The sequence below is a fragment of the Eulemur rufifrons genome, chromosome 19 (genome assembly GCF_041146395.1).
Source record: "Eulemur rufifrons isolate Redbay chromosome 19, OSU_ERuf_1, whole genome shotgun sequence".
NCBI classification, from domain to species: Eukaryota; Metazoa; Chordata; class Mammalia; order Primates; family Lemuridae; genus Eulemur; species Eulemur rufifrons.
In genome coordinates this window covers 52,925,331-52,944,639 of record NC_091001.1, presented here as the reverse complement: position 1 = coordinate 52,944,639, position 19,309 = coordinate 52,925,331, and the positions used below count along the sequence as shown (strand labels likewise).

Below are 19,309 nucleotides of genomic sequence, written 5' to 3'. Positions count from 1 at the left end.
TTTTGGAAATAATCTCTAGCTGCATCTATTGATTATCGAAAATTTTAGATTTGGGGATTATCAAATATAATTAACCTGTGTAGCACATGAGGAAAAAGAAGCCTTAAGGCTAGATTCTGTAAATCATTTCATTGACTGGTTTTGCCAGCTCTTGGTGCCAAAGCTTTACCTAGAGTATTTAATGATTAAGTGGGGTGTGCTTAGATGGAGAGTTTATGTGGCATGGGAGTGTATCCTCATGAATTTACACCTGAAAGTATTCTTTAAATTGAAAATGTGTGTAGATAACATATAGACCATTAAAAATTACTGAAACCACACTCTCTTATGAGAATTAAATGTAGTTGACTACCCATTGTTTATAGAGTATCTCGTAATGGAGGCATGGTGTATTCAAACCTGGCCTCTTTTTCTGCCTTAGTGACAGCCTTAGACCAGTGTGACAGGGTGATGGCTTCTATGAGAGCATGGACTAGATCAGCCTGGGCTGCCATTGTCCCTGTCCAGTGTGTCAGGATGCCAGCTTCTTGCTTCATGGCCCTGAATACTGACTGGAAGTGGCTTAGAATTTTGCTTGTTAAACCCAGGTATTGCTCAGTAATAACTCAGCTCCTTGTCTCTAAAATATAAATCCTCTAGGTCTACAAGTTCTTTGGCCTGTGTGTTTTCTTATCCAACCATACCTTTAAATTCCTTTTGGCAAAAAAAGCCACTTGTTATCCAGGATACAAGTTGAAAATGAACTTCCCTTTATTATTCAAAACCAGTTCCTATACTTGCCACAGTCAAATACCTCCCAGCAGTGCCCCACGGCAATTGCTAAATCATTCTAACTACATAATGTGTAAATGATGTAAGAATTAAACTACCGTAGGTATTTGCTTTAAAAAAATCCATTTTAGCTTATTAATCCTTATTATGGTGTCATACAGAGTAGAATACTGACATCAGCAGGCCAGAATATTCTCTCTCTATAGGCAGACCTACATTGGGAAGTTAAATTATACTCCCAATATGAGTTGATTAATTCGTAGTGAGAAATATGTTTACCCTAGGGACGGTACACCTGTATTCACTGGCAGATACAAGCAGTATAATTTTTAAGTCATTTATCACTATTTTCTCACTTTTCCTTTAAAGCAAATATATACAAAGAAGCACAAAATGGGGATCCTTTTTCTTGGGGGCAGCCTACAAGAGGCAAAAAGACTGTAAGACTGGCAAGATAATCTGAGAATAGATCTAATTGTTAATATAACAAAGAATGTCCAAAAAATCGAGAATATAAAAAAAGATATACTTATTCTACTCTTTCGGCTTAACAGTTGAATACCTGCTTTAACTTTTGATGGGCTTCATAAGAACAAATAGTGTCTGCAAGTTGAAGAAAAAGATATTAAGCATATTATTTGAAAATTCAACTAGCATACATTACAAAAATAATTTTGTCCTATGTTTCCTAACATCATTTTGACTCAAGTAGTAGGTCACATTCCCAGTAGAAGGAGACAAAACGTTAAAATTCAGTGATTTCCTGTAATCTTCGTTCTTTCATTTATTGCTCTTCATTTGCCTTCAATTTCATGCAACTAGTGTGACAAGATGGGGCCTCTTGTCTTTGGAAATTTTATAAGAAAGTCAAATGAGGGCTAACAAAGAAAGATCTTGGATCCCTAAAACCCACTTTTCACTTATGGCTTGACATCAGGAGGTTAAAGAGGACTTGAACTCTCACTATTGATTCAGGCTTGTTCAATATGGGGTGAAGAACTAATTAATGATGAAGAATGCATTTTCCTGGGACATTCTCATCTATATTCTTTGTTCTTTAGCAATCTAGCCAGGAGTGGGATGAGGGGTGGGAAGTGTGTGATTGATGTCTGCCATCTCTCAGAATCATGGCTGAAAGCTGCCACTGGAGGGATAAAGAAAGAAAAACTTAAGCTACACACACACTCACACACACGCACACACACACACAGTTACTTTTTGGCCACTCGTACCTATTATTACAGTTGACTGAGCAACCCTGCATACTCATGATTCCCAGCTCCCTAAGCGTAGCTGCTTCTTTCTTCAATTTTTAAGTATCTACTCAATGGACATTTCTCTATAGATGTTCTACAGATGATCCTTGTCAGTCTTTCAGAACCATCAAGTTGGAAGTAAGTAGAAGGCAGGAATTGTGATTTCATCTTGAATATCTAGGACCTAGCAAGGGTCCACTGCATAGCCAGTGCTTAATAAATGCTTATTGAATGAATAAAAGTGAGTAAAATATGCAACTCTCTTTACACAGAAGCACAAGTTTTATAGATATGATTATATCTTCAAGCCTGAAAACTAAGGCAGTAAGGACAGGACTGTCACTCTGCTACCCTCAGTCCCCCAAATTCTCCTCATTCTTAAGGCTTCATGTCACCTTGTTGGGACATTTTTCCCTTTCAAGGTTGATGTTAGTTTTAACCTTATTTTACTTATTTTAAAAATGTACTTTTGAGTTGAAAGGAGAGAAACCTGTCTGAAATTCATCATGACCCTAGTGACAAGCTATTGATCACGGAAGTGAAGAAAGCTTTGATTAGCACATTTTGGCAATTTGTTTCTTTGGATTTAGGGTTTTGAGTTACCTTAAATCAGTTTTGTTCATCATCTATTGCCAGATCCTCCTGCCTCACAAATATATTTTTGTTAGCTGTGTTTCATTACAGTTGATATATTGATGTTAATTTAAATGTTGTGTCTTCTTTGAATCCTCTTAATATAGAAACCAGAATGGTGGTGACATAGGTACCTCCTGTCAGTTTAGTAAAGAGAGCTTGTGCTTATAATAATCACATTTAAGAAATTTCCATTTATCTGTGATGAATGGAAAATCAGTGGCAGGTCAGAAATTAAAGACTTTGCCATTTAAATCCTAGAATCTCATCATTCTAGGGTTTTTTTTTTCCCCTAACTCACAAACCAGCAAAGACAATCAGTTTTCTTCATATTGCATTTTAAAATATAACTTAATTGGGCTGTAATTTTATAGCACCATTTACCATGTTCATGATACCAATTACTTGGAACACTTTTTTACTTTTTTTTTCCTAATTTTGAAATGTATGGTAGAATTTTCTATCCTAATCAACTTTTCTCATTATAAGAATTGTTCTTGCATTTTGTTTAGCCAAAGACTACATTAGAAAAAGTTAGGTTGACTTGTTATTTTACTGTGTAGCAATTTCAAGCCTAGTTTATTTAGCTGTACTCTATAAGATGCAAATTATATAATATGCCTTTTTTTATACTTCCCATTTGCTTTTCTCTGCATTTATATTTTAGTTGATATGAAATCAATGATGCAAGTATTATTCAGTTTTGTTAACGACAATTTTGAGATGCCATAGGAACTTACAAAGATATTCACATAAGCATCCAAACTGATATAAAAAGGCTTCAGTTATATGGCCTAACTTGGGGACAGTCAGTTGTGAATTTGTGAAACTTTACCAAAAACGAAATGTTTCCCTAAAAGTGTAGTAAACTGCAGCAAATACAAAAGTAAAAGTCAAGAAACCCAGCTCTGGTCTAGCTTCTGTCCCTAGTTGGCTGTTTGAGCTTGAGCAAGCCATTGAAGGTTCTTGATACTTGTTTTCTAAAATTGAGAAGTTGGGTTTCACCAATGAGCTCACATTTAATATGTTTCAAATATGTGTAGTAGTTTACATCCTAAAGTAGCTCAGCATAACCTGTGACTATCTTAATTGTTTTCATAAGCTAGAAACAAGATTTGTTTTCCCTCTAAAACAGATTAGGAACACCCTTTATGCTTATATTAATACTATTAATTTGCTTGAAAGATAGTATAAAAACAAACAAATCATCCTTAGTTGAATGATAAGTTAATAGATATTTAACATTTGGAAACCTAGAAAGAGCTTTTTTTTATGTTAGTTGTTCTTTTCATAATCCAAATGCAGCATTAATGTTTGGGCAATGGCTGATGAATGTTCATGTTAACATTTATCTTCCCCTTAAAGGACACTTAAAAAAATTCTCAGGCCAGGTGTGGTGGCTCACGCCTGTAATCCTAGCACTCTGGGAGGCCGAGGCGGGAGAATTGCTTGAGCTCAGGAGTTCAAGACCAGCCCGAGCAAGGGTGAGACCCTGTCTCTACTAAAAATAAAAAAAAATTAGCCAGGCACGGTTGTCTCATGCCTGTAATCCCAGCTACTTGGGAGGCTTGGGCAGGAGGATCACTTGAACCCAGGAGTTTGAGATTGCAGTGAGCTGTAATGACACCACTGCACTCTAGCCTGGGCAACAAGAGCAAGACTCTGTCTAAGATAAAATAAAATAAAATAAATCTCAAGATCTCCCATTTTGAAGAAGAGATGAGATTTTTATGTATAGTTCAGAAGAGCATATCAAAGACCAAAAAGAAGAAAACCATTTTAACAGTTAAGGCTATCTCAAATTGGAATAGTCTTTTTTAGAAAGCCAGAGGGATTATTTTGCCCTAGGTTTTCTTTTTTGTCACATTTTGTATCTGCTAAAATTTAGGCTACATGATGCCTTCCAAGGCATTTTTTAAATTTTAGAATTTTTATATTAAAACCACCATCCTTACTCTGCGTTTCCTTGTATGGTGTCTTAATCTGCATGAGTAAATCAAGATGTCCTCTACATTTGAATGTTGAGATGTTGATCTGGATGCTGCCTACCTCTTTCATTCAGCATTAGATGCTAGCATTTTTTTCAGTATTATGGGGGTACAAGTGTTTTTGGTTACATGAATTGCTTTTATAATGCTTGAGTAGGGGTTAAAAGTGTGCCCATCCCCAAGATAGTATTCATTGTACCATTTAGGTAGGTTTTCACCCATTCCCTCCCCCCACTGCTTGATTTCCACTGGGTTTTACTGCCCTCTGTGCACATGTGTACTCATCAGGTAGTTCCAATTTAATAGTGAGTACATGTGGTGTTTGTTTTTCCATTCTTTAGATACTTCACTTAGGATAATGGTCTCTAGTCCCATCCGAATTGTTGCAAAAGGCATTAAGTCATCCTTCTTCGTGGCTGAGTTGTACTTCATGGTATACATATGCCACATTTTATTAATCCACTCATAGATTCATGGGCATTTGGGTTGATTCCACATCTTTGCAATTATAAATTATGCTATAATAAACATTCCAGTGCAGGTGTCTTTTTGATAAAATGACTTCTTTTCCTTTGGGTAAACAGAACAGATAGCCCAGATATAAAAGCATCCACATACAGCCAACTGATCTTTTACAAAGCAGACAGCAGTATATACTGGGAGAAAGAATCCCTGTTCAATAAATGGTGCTGGGAAAATTGGAAAGACACATATAGAAGAATGAAGCAGGATCCATATCTCTCAACCCTCACAAAAATTAAGTCAAGATCGATAAAGGACTTAAATGTAAGACATGAAACCATAAGAATTCTAGAAGAAAATGTTGGAAAACTTTTTCTAGATACAAGCCTACGCAAAGAATTTATAAAAAAGAGCCCAAAGGCAATCACAACAACAACAAAAATAAATAAATGGAACTTGATTAAATTAAAAAGTTTCAGCACAGCCAAGGAAATAATTAACAAAGCAAATAGAAAACTTACACAATGGGAGAAAATATTTGCAAGCTATACAGCCAATGAAGGATTAATAACCACAATCTACAAAGAACTCAAACAAATCAGCAAGAAAAAATTAAACAATCGTATAAAAAAGTGGACAATAGACACGAACAAAAGCTTCTCAAAAGAATATGCTAGCATTTTTGATAATCATGTTATCTCTGCTGTCTAGTGTAGATGCAAGTTGTGGCATTGTTTCTTTTTTTCCTTATCACATGAAAAGCTTTTTCAACTCACACTTCAACTACCAAATACTATATCAAGCTACTGACATTTCAGCGGGTTTTGATTTGTGTCAACGTTGTAGGAGAATGGAGATACTGATCAATAGAAATATTTATTGACTTAAGAATATAAATAAGTTGGCATTCTTTTTATAGAGAAATTTAGCTTACATATATGGGATTATTGAAATTTTGGATTTATACAAAAGTTAATTTATTGGATGCTTATTTGCTTTAAAACTAACTTGCAATAGGCTTTCTTTAATTATATTTGACATAGTACCCTTATTTCAGAAATACATTTATTGCACAATGAAACTTACATGAAATACATTATTACACAATGAAATTTACATGTCTATCAATTTCTTTTTTATTTATTTTATAAAAATATGAAGTGAAATTGAGTTCACTATTGATCCTCTATAGACCATTTTCTCTTAAGCTTAGCTCATCACTATTTAACATTTCCAAATTTATGGTCTTCTATTGCATTCAAGCCCAAAACAATAATCACCTTTTTATGGAGTGTCACTATTGCTACATTTAACAGGTCCTTGCAAAGGTCTTATTTGTGAAGTGTGCCATATTGCAGCTTGATAATCTTTCTGGCTACAACACTATGAAATTACCCTGCACCCTCTCCTCCCAACCCAGGAAAAGGCTACAGCTGAAATAATTAAAATCCATATGCTTAATGATCTGTGCCTTTTGCAAGGTGGCACATTACTGTCTCAACGATGTTTAATAACTCATAACATTCAATATACTTAATCATCAGTTACTGACATCTGTAGTACTTTAGCATACTGAGTATATCTTGATAGGGTGAAAATTGCATTGGAACAGACTCAATGATCTATGTTGGTAAAGAACCCTGGGCCTCACCAAATGAGGACACACATTTGTCTTTAGAGCTGCTTAGCCCCTAAAGCAGGGCTATAACAGGGCCATGTGGCTATATTGGGACTTTGTTAGGTGAGGAAGTTTTGATTTGCTGGTGTCACATCATGCTTTGTTGGTCTCACAGCCACTGTGGGACTGTGACCAGAGTCCCTGATTGGGATGTAAGGAGATTGGGATGCTGGTCCCCCACCAACCACCTGATCCCCTCTAGGTCACTTTCCACTTGGGCTTCTGGGTCCTTAAGATGAGAGTGAGGTGCTGAATGATGCCTGAGGAGGTCCCATTTGGATCAGGAATTCTCCAGTCCCTCCACCACTTCAGAGACAGTGGTCCCATCAGACTTCTCTCATTTTGTACTGAATTTCTTGTTTTTTGCAAAGAGATTCTTGGGAAAAAAGAATGATAAAGAAACCATGGAGCCCACTACCCTTGGTAGAATGACAAAAGGACAAGCAGCTTTCTCATTTTATAATATTTACATTATTTTGATGTGGTTTGTATGATAGGGTTTTTTTTTTTTTTAATATAAGCAGATAAGGCTTTCTTCTGAATACTGCATATTTAGGCCAAATATTACTTTGTTTTTTGATAGCAGAACTGGAACTGTGACAAGCACTGCTGTATGCTCAGTGCTTGAAGTGACCACAGGAGGTAGCTTATTTTAATGCAGATTCTGCTTTAGAAAATACAGGATTTCATCATCCCTGAGCCTCAGAGAAAAATTCTGATTGTCAATTGTTGACTTTTTCCCCAATCATGAATTTGAGTCATAACTACCCTGAGGTGAAATGCATGCATTGCTCTCTCACATTCTTGATTATTTCCAAAGAAGTTTTAAGACTTTTTCCCTCGGCCGGGCGCGGTGGCTCACGCCTGTAATCCTAGCACTCTGGGAGGCCGAGGCGGGTGGATCGCTCAAGGTCAGGCGTTCGAGACCAGCCTGAGCAAGAGCGAGACCCCGTCTCTACTGAAAAATAGAAAGAAATTATCTGGCCAACTAAAATATATATATAGAAAAAATTAGCCGGGCATGGTGGCACATGCCTGTAGTCCCAGCTACTCGGGAGGCTGAGGCAGTAGGATTGCTTAAGCCCAGGAGTTTGAGGTTGCTGTGAGCTGGGCTGACGCCATGGCACTCACTCTAGCCAGGGCAACAAAGCAAGACTCTGTCTCAAAAAAAAAAAAAAAAAAAAAAAAAAAAAAGACTTTTTCCCTCTTGCTAGCAAATGCCTATGTGGGCAAAACAAAGGAGAAGCCAAGGAGTTGCTACTTTTACCAGCATTTGCTTTTATCAAATGTTGTAGCTTCCTTGCTGTTTTCTTAACTCATGAATCCAGCTAAAAAAATTACGCAATTAAAAAAGGGAAAAAATATTTTAATTATTATTTCATTGTGAAGTTCATAGCATTTGGGATTTTATTTGCTTTTTTCTCCTTGCTTCAGTATCAATTTGATATGATTCAAAATGTAAAGTGCCAGGCAGGCCTTCCTTTCCTCATCCCAACAACATGTGTTGGGTGCATACACCTTGTCATGTGTGTTGGGTGTTAGGACTAAAGAAATTAATATGCTACAATTATGGTTCCTATACTAATCAAGATTAGAGGCCAGGGAAAGAGGTGAAGACTCAAATGTATACATGCACAGGCAGTCAAAAATCAGCCCTAATGTGAGACAATGAGGAGTGGTAAGGCCTGGGAATAATTGGAAAAACGTCTTTGTTTAGGCCCACCTGCCTGCCTGCCTTCCATTCTTCCTTCCTTCCTTCCTTCCTTCCTTCCCTCCCTCATTCCTTCCTTCCTTCATTCTAATACTCTGAGAACTAAATAAAATAGTATTCAACTCCTAATCTAGGTCCAGATAGAAATATGTAAACAAATAATTTTAATACACTAAGCAGAATGTTAAAATAAAGATGTTTCTCACACTGTTTTTAAGAGCATAGACTATAGAATCAGAAAGGTTTTGAATGGCTGCTCCTTCACTTACCATCTGTTTGACCTTGGGCAAGTTATCTTCCCTTTCTCTGTTCAGTTTCTTCAGATGTAAATGGTGACAATGAGAGTAGTTACTTCATCAGATTCTCTTCAGCAGCAAAAGAGTTAATACAGGTAAAGAAAGCTCTTTGAACAGAACTTGGCACGTTGTGAGTTCTTAAAAATGGAACTGTTTTTATTATAGGTAATAGAGCTATGTGCTAAAATATTGAGTCTAAAGAGACACAATCTAATGGGATCCTAAAATGGAAGGACTTTTGAGTCTTCCATGTTGCACCATCCCGTTGCTGCTGGAACCACTCCAGAAGAGGATATTCCTGTGCTTGCTAATGCAGTTAGTTCAGAGGTCCCAACACCTGCTTAACTCATTCTTTCAATACTTTAGCCAACTCTGGATGATTCTTATCAAAGAAGCTCTCACTTATGCCTTCCAAGAAAAAGAGTCAAGAGGCATGGTGTAATACATCAAGAGCCTCTGTGGGAACGTTGTAACTTCCATGGTGTTGTGCACCTTGGCCATTCATTTAACATTTCAATTTACTTTATCTCAAATGAAGATAATTTTTTAACTATGCTTTGAAAATTAGCTAACAAGACCAGTGATTGGCTTTCAAGTATTGCATTGCCTTACAGACTATACAAAATAATCAAAATGATAAAACTTTCAGAAGTTGTACATTTGTCTACTGAATTATCATTTTAAAATTCTCTTATATTTTTTCTTGCACTGGCTCTGCAAGGTTGTGAGTTCAAAAAGGATGCACAGTTGGGCAGTTTGAGTGATAGGACTGGCCAAGGCTTTAGGAAGCTGTGGCCGGGTATTGTACCTCACCAATCTTGCTTTCTTCTCTAAAAACACATTTTAGTTTCTGCACTGCTCTACAGCATCCATTTTTCAAGATGCTTTACGATTTGTACTTCAGGGAAAATGTGTGTGAAAAAGGTTGTGAGTCAGATGTAGGTTGTCATGAAAAGGGAACACATTATGCTTAGGAAGGTTGGAATTTTTGGTTTTTTTCTTTTATTTCTTCTAAGAATTCTGTAATACTGGGAGAAATATCAAGAATATTGACCGTCAACATATGCTGGGCAATTTATGTAATGAGACAAAGGAGAATTATATAATTAGACAAAGGAGAATATGCAGCTATAGATACTACATGTGAAAACCACTGATTAAAAATATAGGCATACAGAAGTTTATAGAAGATAGCTCATCAGAAGTTCCCTGGTGGCTGTCTTTGGTTATTGAAACCGGGATGCTCTTTGGTTCCTTTTAATTGTATTTTTTTTTGTTTGTTTAGTTCTCATAAGAAGCACATATTTATTTTATAGTAAAACGTTAACAATGTAAATTACCCCATACGGGAAAGTGCATTGAAATTTCCCTGCTTGGCTTTGTATGTCTTAATCTGCTCTTATTCTGATTATTTCACTGCATTTGCTCTGTGGTTTGCGTTTTTCTGCATTCTCATTCTCACACTAGTTCCAGCTTTCATCATTTGATTCCAGGAGACAAGTCCAGGGCCTGCCATTGCTGAAAGAGTGCAAAGAAAAGATGAGTTACATACTCCTCAGCATCTAGGACACTAAACAATTCTGAGTTTTTCATTCTTTTACCCAGCACTCTCTGAATTTAATTTCTCACCAAACCTTTCCCTTGCTTCTCACAATTGTCCAGTAGTTCAGATGTCGAGTATTTACAGAGTGCTTACCTCGCATGCAGCCCCAGCATTCAAGGTATGAGCCACGTGATACTCCTGCCATTTTGGTTCATGATCTGCTTCCTACATGACTTTTCTATTCCCCAGACTCTGTCTCTGCACGCTGTCCTTCCCTTCTGTTTATTAGTACTGGCTTGCATCAGTCCACATTTGAGTTTATCTTACCTCAAACTTATGCACAATTATGTATTTATCCCAATGCCTCCAGGGTAGACTCTGAACTAGAGCAAGCATTGATTTAAAAGCCAACCACCATTTCTTTTTGTATATCCTATCTTCAAACCATAAATATTTTTAGTGAGCAAATATTTTCTTGCTTCTAAGCAAGAAATACAAGAAGTGGAATTAACAAAAAAACACACTTCCAAACCTGTAGCCAGGAGTTCACCAGTTGGTCTTATTGCACTGGGGAGGACAGAGGTGATAGTGATACAGTGGTGTTAGTGGTAACAATGATCACCCTTTATGGGTGAGGCCTTCCGTTGGGTGCTCTGAATGCATCATCTCTAATTTTAACTCCCATGACAGTTTGTGAGGCAGCGCCACACAATTTTCACCCCCATTTTACAGTTGAGGGGACTGAAACACAAGAGCTATTCTCCAGCTCACATATTTGGTAAGAGCTGAGATGGAGTCAGGGTCTGAACTCAGGTCTTTGGGACTTTAAATGTTTATTCTTTCTTAAACCATGAGTTAATATATGTAAAGCTTTTAGAGCAATACCTATATAATAAGCCTTTCTAGACAAGTACTATGTACGTATTATAATAATTGTCATTTTACCTTGGTCACTTATTTGGTGATGCTAATTTTTCTTCTTTCCAGCAGGTAGTAGTGACTTGAAGAGATTAAAGGCTTTACCATAGAAACACCACTCTGACTTAGGTCTATAATCAAGTACATGAGACTGAACAAAAATATATCTGAAAGAAACAAGCAGATCTCTAGTACCTTCTCTTCAATGCCCCATTCCCTCTCCTACACATGCATGTTATTTCTTAGCTAAATATTTTAGTCTTATAGAAAAAGCAGTTCCCTAGGAAAGTAGCTAATTTTATCCTGGTAAACTTGCTTAGCATTTTGTAATATAGATTTCTGGTTTAATTCAGTAATCCTAAAACTGCTGGGATATAAAACACATTAAAGTTACAGCTGATTTTAGGTTGACTTTCATTGAAATCTCTAACCATGTGAAACCATTTGTATTTGTTTAAAATGAGCTCTTGGTTTTAATTTACATTGAATGAAACTATCTTATATTTATCTTAGAATAATTTCAGAATTTAGCATGAGTTTTCTGTTTGCAGAATCACATTTTCTAATATGGATCGATCTCTCTCTCTCCCCCTACCCTTCCCTCTTTCTCCCTCTCTCTCTCTCTCTCCTGGACATCTGCTGAGCCACTTCTAGGGGTTCCTACTGTGGGTCCCAGGTTGATCAGCTCCACTTAAGGGCTCTGCACTGATACCTGATGCCCACTGGCTTTAAACAGTATTCAGCATTTGGATAACCACTGACCCCGTGCATGAAAATCTGGACTTGAAAGTGAATTTCACTGGGCATGGGTCCTCAAGTAATGGAGGAACCTCCATGTGTTCACAAGGCATATGGCTGGATTCCCCTCTGGGGGCCCTCTGTTCTGAGAATAGCCCTTCCTGCTATTCTGTTCTTCTTACTTAAGCTAGAGCTCATACCAATTTAACCTGCAGCATTTGAGATCAACCGTGTAGTTCTCTGGGTTCATGTGTAGAATAAATCTCCCTTTCCCTTGAATAAATGGATCTATTCAAACAGCAGCTGACATATTCATTAATACCTTACACAAATTTGTCTAGCTTTACTTGTGGTGATTTTCTCAGTATTTTGTTGGATTTACCTTGGTGTACAATGTGATTTCTTTCTGTACTGTATATAGAGAGGAAAAAGGTAGCGTTCTTTTCCCCACCACATAGATGTTTGGCAATGACTCTTTTTATTTGGGAGAGGGAGGGGCAAGAGGAGGAGATTTATGTAAACCTGTGGCAAGGGTGGGACACTTGGATTGAATATATATTTCCTAATTGCAGCCTCAATCTTAAACTTTATTTAGATCTCTAGGGCCATACATCTTGAAAATTCACCATTGTGCCTCTACAGTAATGAATTTTTAAGTTTCTCCCACGCTGTTGTTATATATCGAGCTATTTGTTTGTGCCTAGGCATAAAGACTAAGCTGGTTGGCAATATAATGTGCTTATCGTCAATGGTAACCTCTTTAAAAAATCCAACAGCACAATATATTTCCTTTCACGCCCACATTTCCCAAGTATAAAAAGTATCACTGTGAGGGTTTAAATAACTATAACACTAACTGAGAGAATTACTTTATATTCTCATCTGCCTATAAAATGGTAAGAGGTTTTTATTTTTTCCTCTCATATCTTAGGATGAATTACAGGATGCACAGACTTCCAGTGCTATCATTGGCTTTATTTAAATGAGTTAGGCTTTGCTTACTAGGTGAGGAGCAATCATTACTATTAAAAATGGAATACGTTGTTTTATCCTGAATTAGATAATCTGTCATATTAATTCTACTGTTTAAGTTTACCGAAGCTTTTATACCCCTGTGTATGCTCTGCTATAGGAAGCTCCATTTATGCTTTCTTGAAGTGTTCCCTCCCACAGGTAGATATCCACCCACTAATATGCCATCAGTTAACCATGCCGGTTAATTCTCTTTGTTCCCTACCCCTGGTGTCCCTGTGCAAATATGTGCCTGACTTTTGTGTTGTGTCAGCACTCGTCATCAGCTCCACCTTCTCTGTCTCCACCTCTCATCAGCCCCGGATCTGTGGTTCATTTCACACAGATCTCATTAATACCCCCTTCCTCTTCTATGTTCCTGGGCGAGGCCCTCACCACTGCTCTCTCAGACTAAAACTGCATTTGCCCTATTAACTGGTTTCTCTGCCCTGGTCTTGTCCCCGCCCATTTATTTTATGTAATGTGACCAAAATAATCCTCCAAAAATAAAGAAATCTATTAATGTCACTTCTCTCCTTGCTGAAGACACAGTCCAAATCTCCTCCATGGTGTTCCAGCCACCACTGGCTCTCGCAGCTTTCTTTCCCATGCAGCCTTCCACAGCACGGCAGGTCCTGCAGTCAGCTCAGGGCTCCAGGTTCCAGAGTCTCACTCACAGTGTTCATGCTGCCTAAGACCCCCTTCCCACCTTTGTCTTCCTGGTGAACATCTCTTACTTCTTCGCAGCCCATTAAAGTTGACAGCATCCCCCCAATTTCACACTAAATAAGTAAATCACTCCCGCCTCGCCATCGCCTGCATTCTTAATCATGTGTCTCTTGTGGAACTTAATCACTGTATTCTGATCATGAGTTAACACACCTGTGTGCTCTCGAGACTGTGACCTCCTTGAGACTAGGTATTAGTCATTTTTGTAATTCCAGAGCATAGCACAGAATTTGACACAAGTGTGTGCTTCATAAACACTTGTTGAACTGGTTTACTTCTCTTCTAAATGTTCTCTGTGTTATTGAATAGGTTCCTAACAGAGGATTAGAAGACTGCATCTTGGGTATCTCTATAGTCTGTTCTTGTCTGATTAGCTCAATTAAGAGTACAATGTTAATGAGGCCAAGTTCTTCAATTTCACTTCTCTGTGGAGCAGTTAAATTTGTACTTCAACTATCAGTAACCTCACCTAATTACCTGGTAAATATCATTGGTTCCAAGGGAAACGAAGAGAGAGGATGATTAAGGTCAAGGCAAATCTATCTCGACTATTAGACAAGCAGAATTAAATATATTCCTAATTTATGTTAAAAGCATGACTTCATTCTTCAGTGAGAAATGAGCACCTTGTTTTGTCCACTGTACCTGCCCACGTGCACTGATGTGCTTGACTTAAAAGGTCCTCTGCTGCACTGGAGGCTGCAGAAATACCACCTGGTTGTCAGAGTTTTGCAATAAGAGCAATAATCGTCCATCACAGAGCTTTAGGATTGTCAGCTTCTGAGCCTCTTGTCTACCCACCTGCCTCTGTTTGTCTTCCAGGTGAGACCATGCGGATCGCCTCCTCCGAATTTGCTGATGACCCGTGCTCCTCGGTGAAGCGTGGCACCATGGTGCGGGCGGCAAGGGCTTTGCTCTCAGCTGTGACGCGCTTACTCATCCTGGCGGACATGGCAGATGTCATGAGGCTTTTATCACATCTGAAAATTGTACGTATGCAGAACTTATCAAAGCTTGCTTTATGTGAGTGGCAATCTTGACCATGTATATTACAGCTCTGAAATCTACTAGAGATGTTTCGCTGCTAAACAAATCACTTGGTTATTCACCCATGTAGTACAAACCGCCAATTTTTCTAATACTAAAATCATATTCAATAATATATTTTAAAAGTTATATAAGGTTCATTTGAATTATGTTCCTTCCTTCAAAACTCAGGGTTTGGGTTCGCCCTTACTTCCTGAAGTATCTAAACAAGCATTCTTTTAGGCTGCAGAACCTGGTCTTAGTGCACCTGCCTTTGCCCTCTCTCAAGTTTCAGAGCAGTGTTGGTACCTGTGATAATTTAGGCTAGAGCCAGCTCTTCTGGGTAGCTGACCACCCTGTGCCAACCTTAGGATGGATTATGTGTTGAATATATTTTGTTACCTGTTCCAGACTTGCTTTTCTGTAGTTATATGGACTTTGAGCCTATAGTCTGGCTATAACAAGGTGTTCATCCACACTCACCATAGCTAGAGTCAATCTTGTTGCACCAAGCCTGGCATCTAACATATATGGCTTGGGTCTCTGGGCACATACCCACCCCGCTAACCCATAGAATCCCATTATATGTGCCTTTCTTTTCATGGTTCCTTTTAATTCTTTTGTTTCCTAATGGAAGTGAAGCCCTGCCCTGGTCACAAATTTTGCTGGAACAGAGATCAAGGCAACGTCCCCAGTCCTTGACAGCTGGTCCTTTTTCTGCTTTCCCGTTTGCTGAGTGGTATCTGTTTACAACCAGGATGGTTCAACTCTTTGAACAAAGATGATGTAACTTAATTGCTTAGGAATATGGCCCCTGCTTAGAGAATCCCTATCCCATGCCCTCAGTGAAAGACGGTTTCTGGACAGCTGGCACCAAGCCTGGACTGACCTCAGCGTCCTGAGCTGATGAGTTGTGAAGCACATGCTTTCTGTTTATGAGAACCACATGATCGTTGGCTTAGTCCCCCAGCCCTGGGCATTTCTGGTTTATCACATTTCCTGACAGCCAATTCGCAAGGTCTTATTTTCTTTGTCAGTGAAATGAAGCAGGTTATGATGAGGGGACAGGTGACTTAGGAAATGAATAAAAGCCTCCTCTCACCTCACCTTTGAGCACAGATTTGTTCAGTAGAGGGGACATCCAGAAATTATCTACATCATAATTATTCTCTGTCAAAAACCCTTGGGTAGGATCTTTCACCCAAGCTGGCTCCAACAGAGTGTCTAAGATCTCCAAGTTATGTATACATTCTGCAATGTTATGAAAGCCCTCACACCCCAACACCTGCAGCCTGAGCTCTGAGGGCACAAACCGCAAAGAGAGGTGCGTCTCCTCATGGTTTCCACACAGCCCCCTGAGGAGCCACAACACAGAGCACACACTACTTGGGAGTCTGTTCTTAGGTTTTGTTCAGAGCATAGGCCCTCAAAACCCAGGAATGGCTCTTGCACACTGGATGAGGTGAACAATTTGAGGAGACACTTTACCTATTTTAAATATTAAGGGACAGTATAATAATATGATTGACCGTTGAGCTACTGGAGTCAGACTAACTGGGCTTCATCTCAGTTTGGCGTCCACTGGCCAGCTGTGTCCGAAACTACTGTGTAACCTCCTTACCCTCAGATCCCTCCCCTGCTAAAATGGGCCAGTGGTGGCACAGCCCTCAGGGTTGTGGGGAGGTTTGAATGGGGGCAACGAGTATCCCAGAATCTGGCGCCAAGTGAGTGTCTGGTCAATGGCGGCCACGTAGCGGTTTTAAGATCACCGGAGCCACTTGCAGGCCGCGGTGCCTGCTGTCCTTCTTCCAGCCCCACCTCCCTTATATGCATCTTTTAGGCTACAAATAAGTTCGTCTTCAAGCGTGTTGGAGAAAAGGACTTGCTGTCTTTCCCTTACAGCCTACATAGTCTTCAAAGGCAACGTTTTTAGAAAAGTCTTTCTTTCCTCAGATGGACTTTCCTCCTTTACCCCAGCAGGGAGAGAACAGAACTGAACCCAAAGAAATTAACTTGACATCTCACATGTAATTATTCTCCCCCATGCTGGGAAAGGCCCCGCTCAGTGACACTTAGAAGGTGATGACGGACCGAATCCTTCCCCGAATGGCCCACACCGGAAGAGTGGGATACATCCGTGCCTTGGACGCACGTCTGGCCCCGATGCCGCCTGCAGTCTTGCCTCTGTCCCCACCTGTTTTGACCAGTGCTGTCAGCTGATCGCATCCCTGCGGCCTCGTGTAATGTGGAGTCAATTGCATTGTCTTCTCCACACAGCAGATTAAGGGAAGTTAAAAAAAAAAAAAGGATTTAGCACAAAATCATGGAAAGGTCAACCCAGCAATATTAAGTAGTCCTGTCAGACTGTCAGTAGTAAAATTAAAAATGATTGTAGACTAAATAACACATTTGTTCTATTTAGAATGCAGTGGCTGTAGCCAACAGCGGTGGTAGAATGTTGCCATCTTGTGGAACAAGTGAGGAAGTACACTTTCTGGTGTCATTGAATTACTCAAGAGTTGTGGCCTGCGTCACACTTTGGATTCAGATCTCTCAGGGTTTCATCTTATAGGGCTATTACCCGACTCCCTAAAAAAAGACAAGATGTCAACAATTCATTACTAATAACATAGTACATAATTCTACCCAGTAGTATGGTACTTTTTGTCCATAGAAGCACACCCTTTCATGAATAAGTAATGTATTGTTTGAAAACATTTATTAGTTTGTTTATAACTCAAGATGGCACAAGTTAGGAAATATCATCTATACCTTTCTCAAGGGTTTTCCTAAATAAATCATAAATTTCTTTACCATTTGGATGGTTACATATAGATTTAAAAAAAGAGTGACAGGTGCTTTTTAATAAGAGTAAAGTTGCGACTCTGATTTCTGTTGGTTTAGATTGAGTCATACCATATAATGAGTCCCACAGCTTTCTGCTATGTTAACTGCTGCATAGCTATTTTGCCTTTAAGGATTACACATAGTATTTTACTTTTTATCTTTTACGCCACATGTCAAATTTTTATTGGTGTTCCTTCCAGACATTAATTTTTCTCATCTCTGAGTAACTTGCAGGAGCATAGAAGGAATTATCTCTTTTATCAGAAACTTATATTCATGTTTTCCATTAACAGTTTACCAATTCGATGAAGGATAGTCAATTTATTTTCCTAAAACATCCACCTCCACCTTCACCCTGTGCCACACACCTCTGTGTAATTGTTGGCAAATTGAGTAATGGTGAGCAAATATTCAGAATCTAAAAATGAGTGAAGAATTAGGAGCCCTGCAGAGGGAGTGTGGTTTGGCACCATGTATGTCTTTGCATTCTGCTACCTTACGATTATATTTGGAAACTTAAATTTGTGTGGGCTACTGAGGAGTCCTTCTCATATAATACATGGATTCTTTAGTTGTCTGAATTATGCTACTTGCTCTATCATGCAAGTGTTTGTGTGAACTTTAATATTTTCTTCTTTTGAGTATTTTATGTTAGAGATTCATATGACTGCAAAAGGTTTTTACTTTTTACTGCTGCTGTGGTTTCAAATTCGGGAGAATAGTGATAGAACAGTGGGTGACATATAGTCCCAGAGCCAAGTTAGCACCCAAGTGGGAATTTGATGTTCCTCAGAAAAGCTAAAGTAATCATCTGTACATCAGACACCATTAAAAAATACTGAATTATAATCACTTTTATTGTTGAAGTTGCCGGTGAATGATTTCCTAGCCAGAAACCTGAAATATCCTGCAATCAGTTGACATTGTCAGTGTGTTAGGTTGATATGTGGCACCCCAGAGTTTTAAAGGAATCTTGAATTTCAATCAGTGATCATGAAGAAGGATATTTATTTTCCCTAGGCTCTGAATTGATGTAATCAAATTATATTGTCAGTTATTAGCATGAGCAATAGCATTACACATAAACTCCTTTAGACATGTGCATGTCAGAGAAAATCACCGTTTTTCTGTCCTCTGGCTAGGTCCTGGAATAATGATGTTGTCCATTATCTGAGAATGTCTCTCTAGAAAATGGAATAGCAAAATAGAAGACAGCAACCCCTTAGTCAACTTCCCAGGGAATTCATATTTTCTTAGTGTCTACCAGAGGCCAAATCTAACACTATTGTCCCTTTGTTTGGGGCATTGATGAGACATGATGATCTCAACATTACCTATAGCTTTTTGTGATTTTGGCATCAAATCGTCTTGTGCAACCTCAGTAGCTTATTATTTCTGTATAATTTGCAGTTTAGTCCTGTAGTTCTAATGTGGCTCTTGTGTTTGAATACCAACAGTCAGCTCGTATAACACAGCCTTGTCTCTGATTATAAATGTAGAAAATGCAGCCCCAGTTCTTAGCATATCTTTTCTGTCAGAGCTATCATGACATTAGCTTCATGCAGCTGGATTGTTCATGATTTATTTATTCAGTTATACTTTCAAGAAATATTTACTGGGTGCTCACTGTAGACAAAACATTATGTCAAGATATATTACTTCAAGGATGAAGAAGACTAGACTCCTGCCTTCAAAACCTTAT

At 38.6% G+C, this 19,309-nt stretch overlaps 1 protein-coding gene across 5 annotated transcripts in view; it reads left to right on the top strand.

Moving 5' to 3' along the window:
- Positions 1-19,309, top strand: part of CTNNA2 (catenin alpha 2) — a 1,068,594-nt gene that overhangs the window by 308,106 nt on the left and 741,179 nt on the right. For all 5 annotated transcript variants that reach the window (XM_069493843.1, XM_069493842.1, XM_069493839.1 and 2 more), the window contains one exon: positions 14,557-14,723. In XM_069493843.1, coding sequence (XP_069349944.1) covers positions 14,557-14,723 — 167 coding nt within the window. The remainder of the gene's footprint in view (positions 1-14,556; positions 14,724-19,309) is intronic.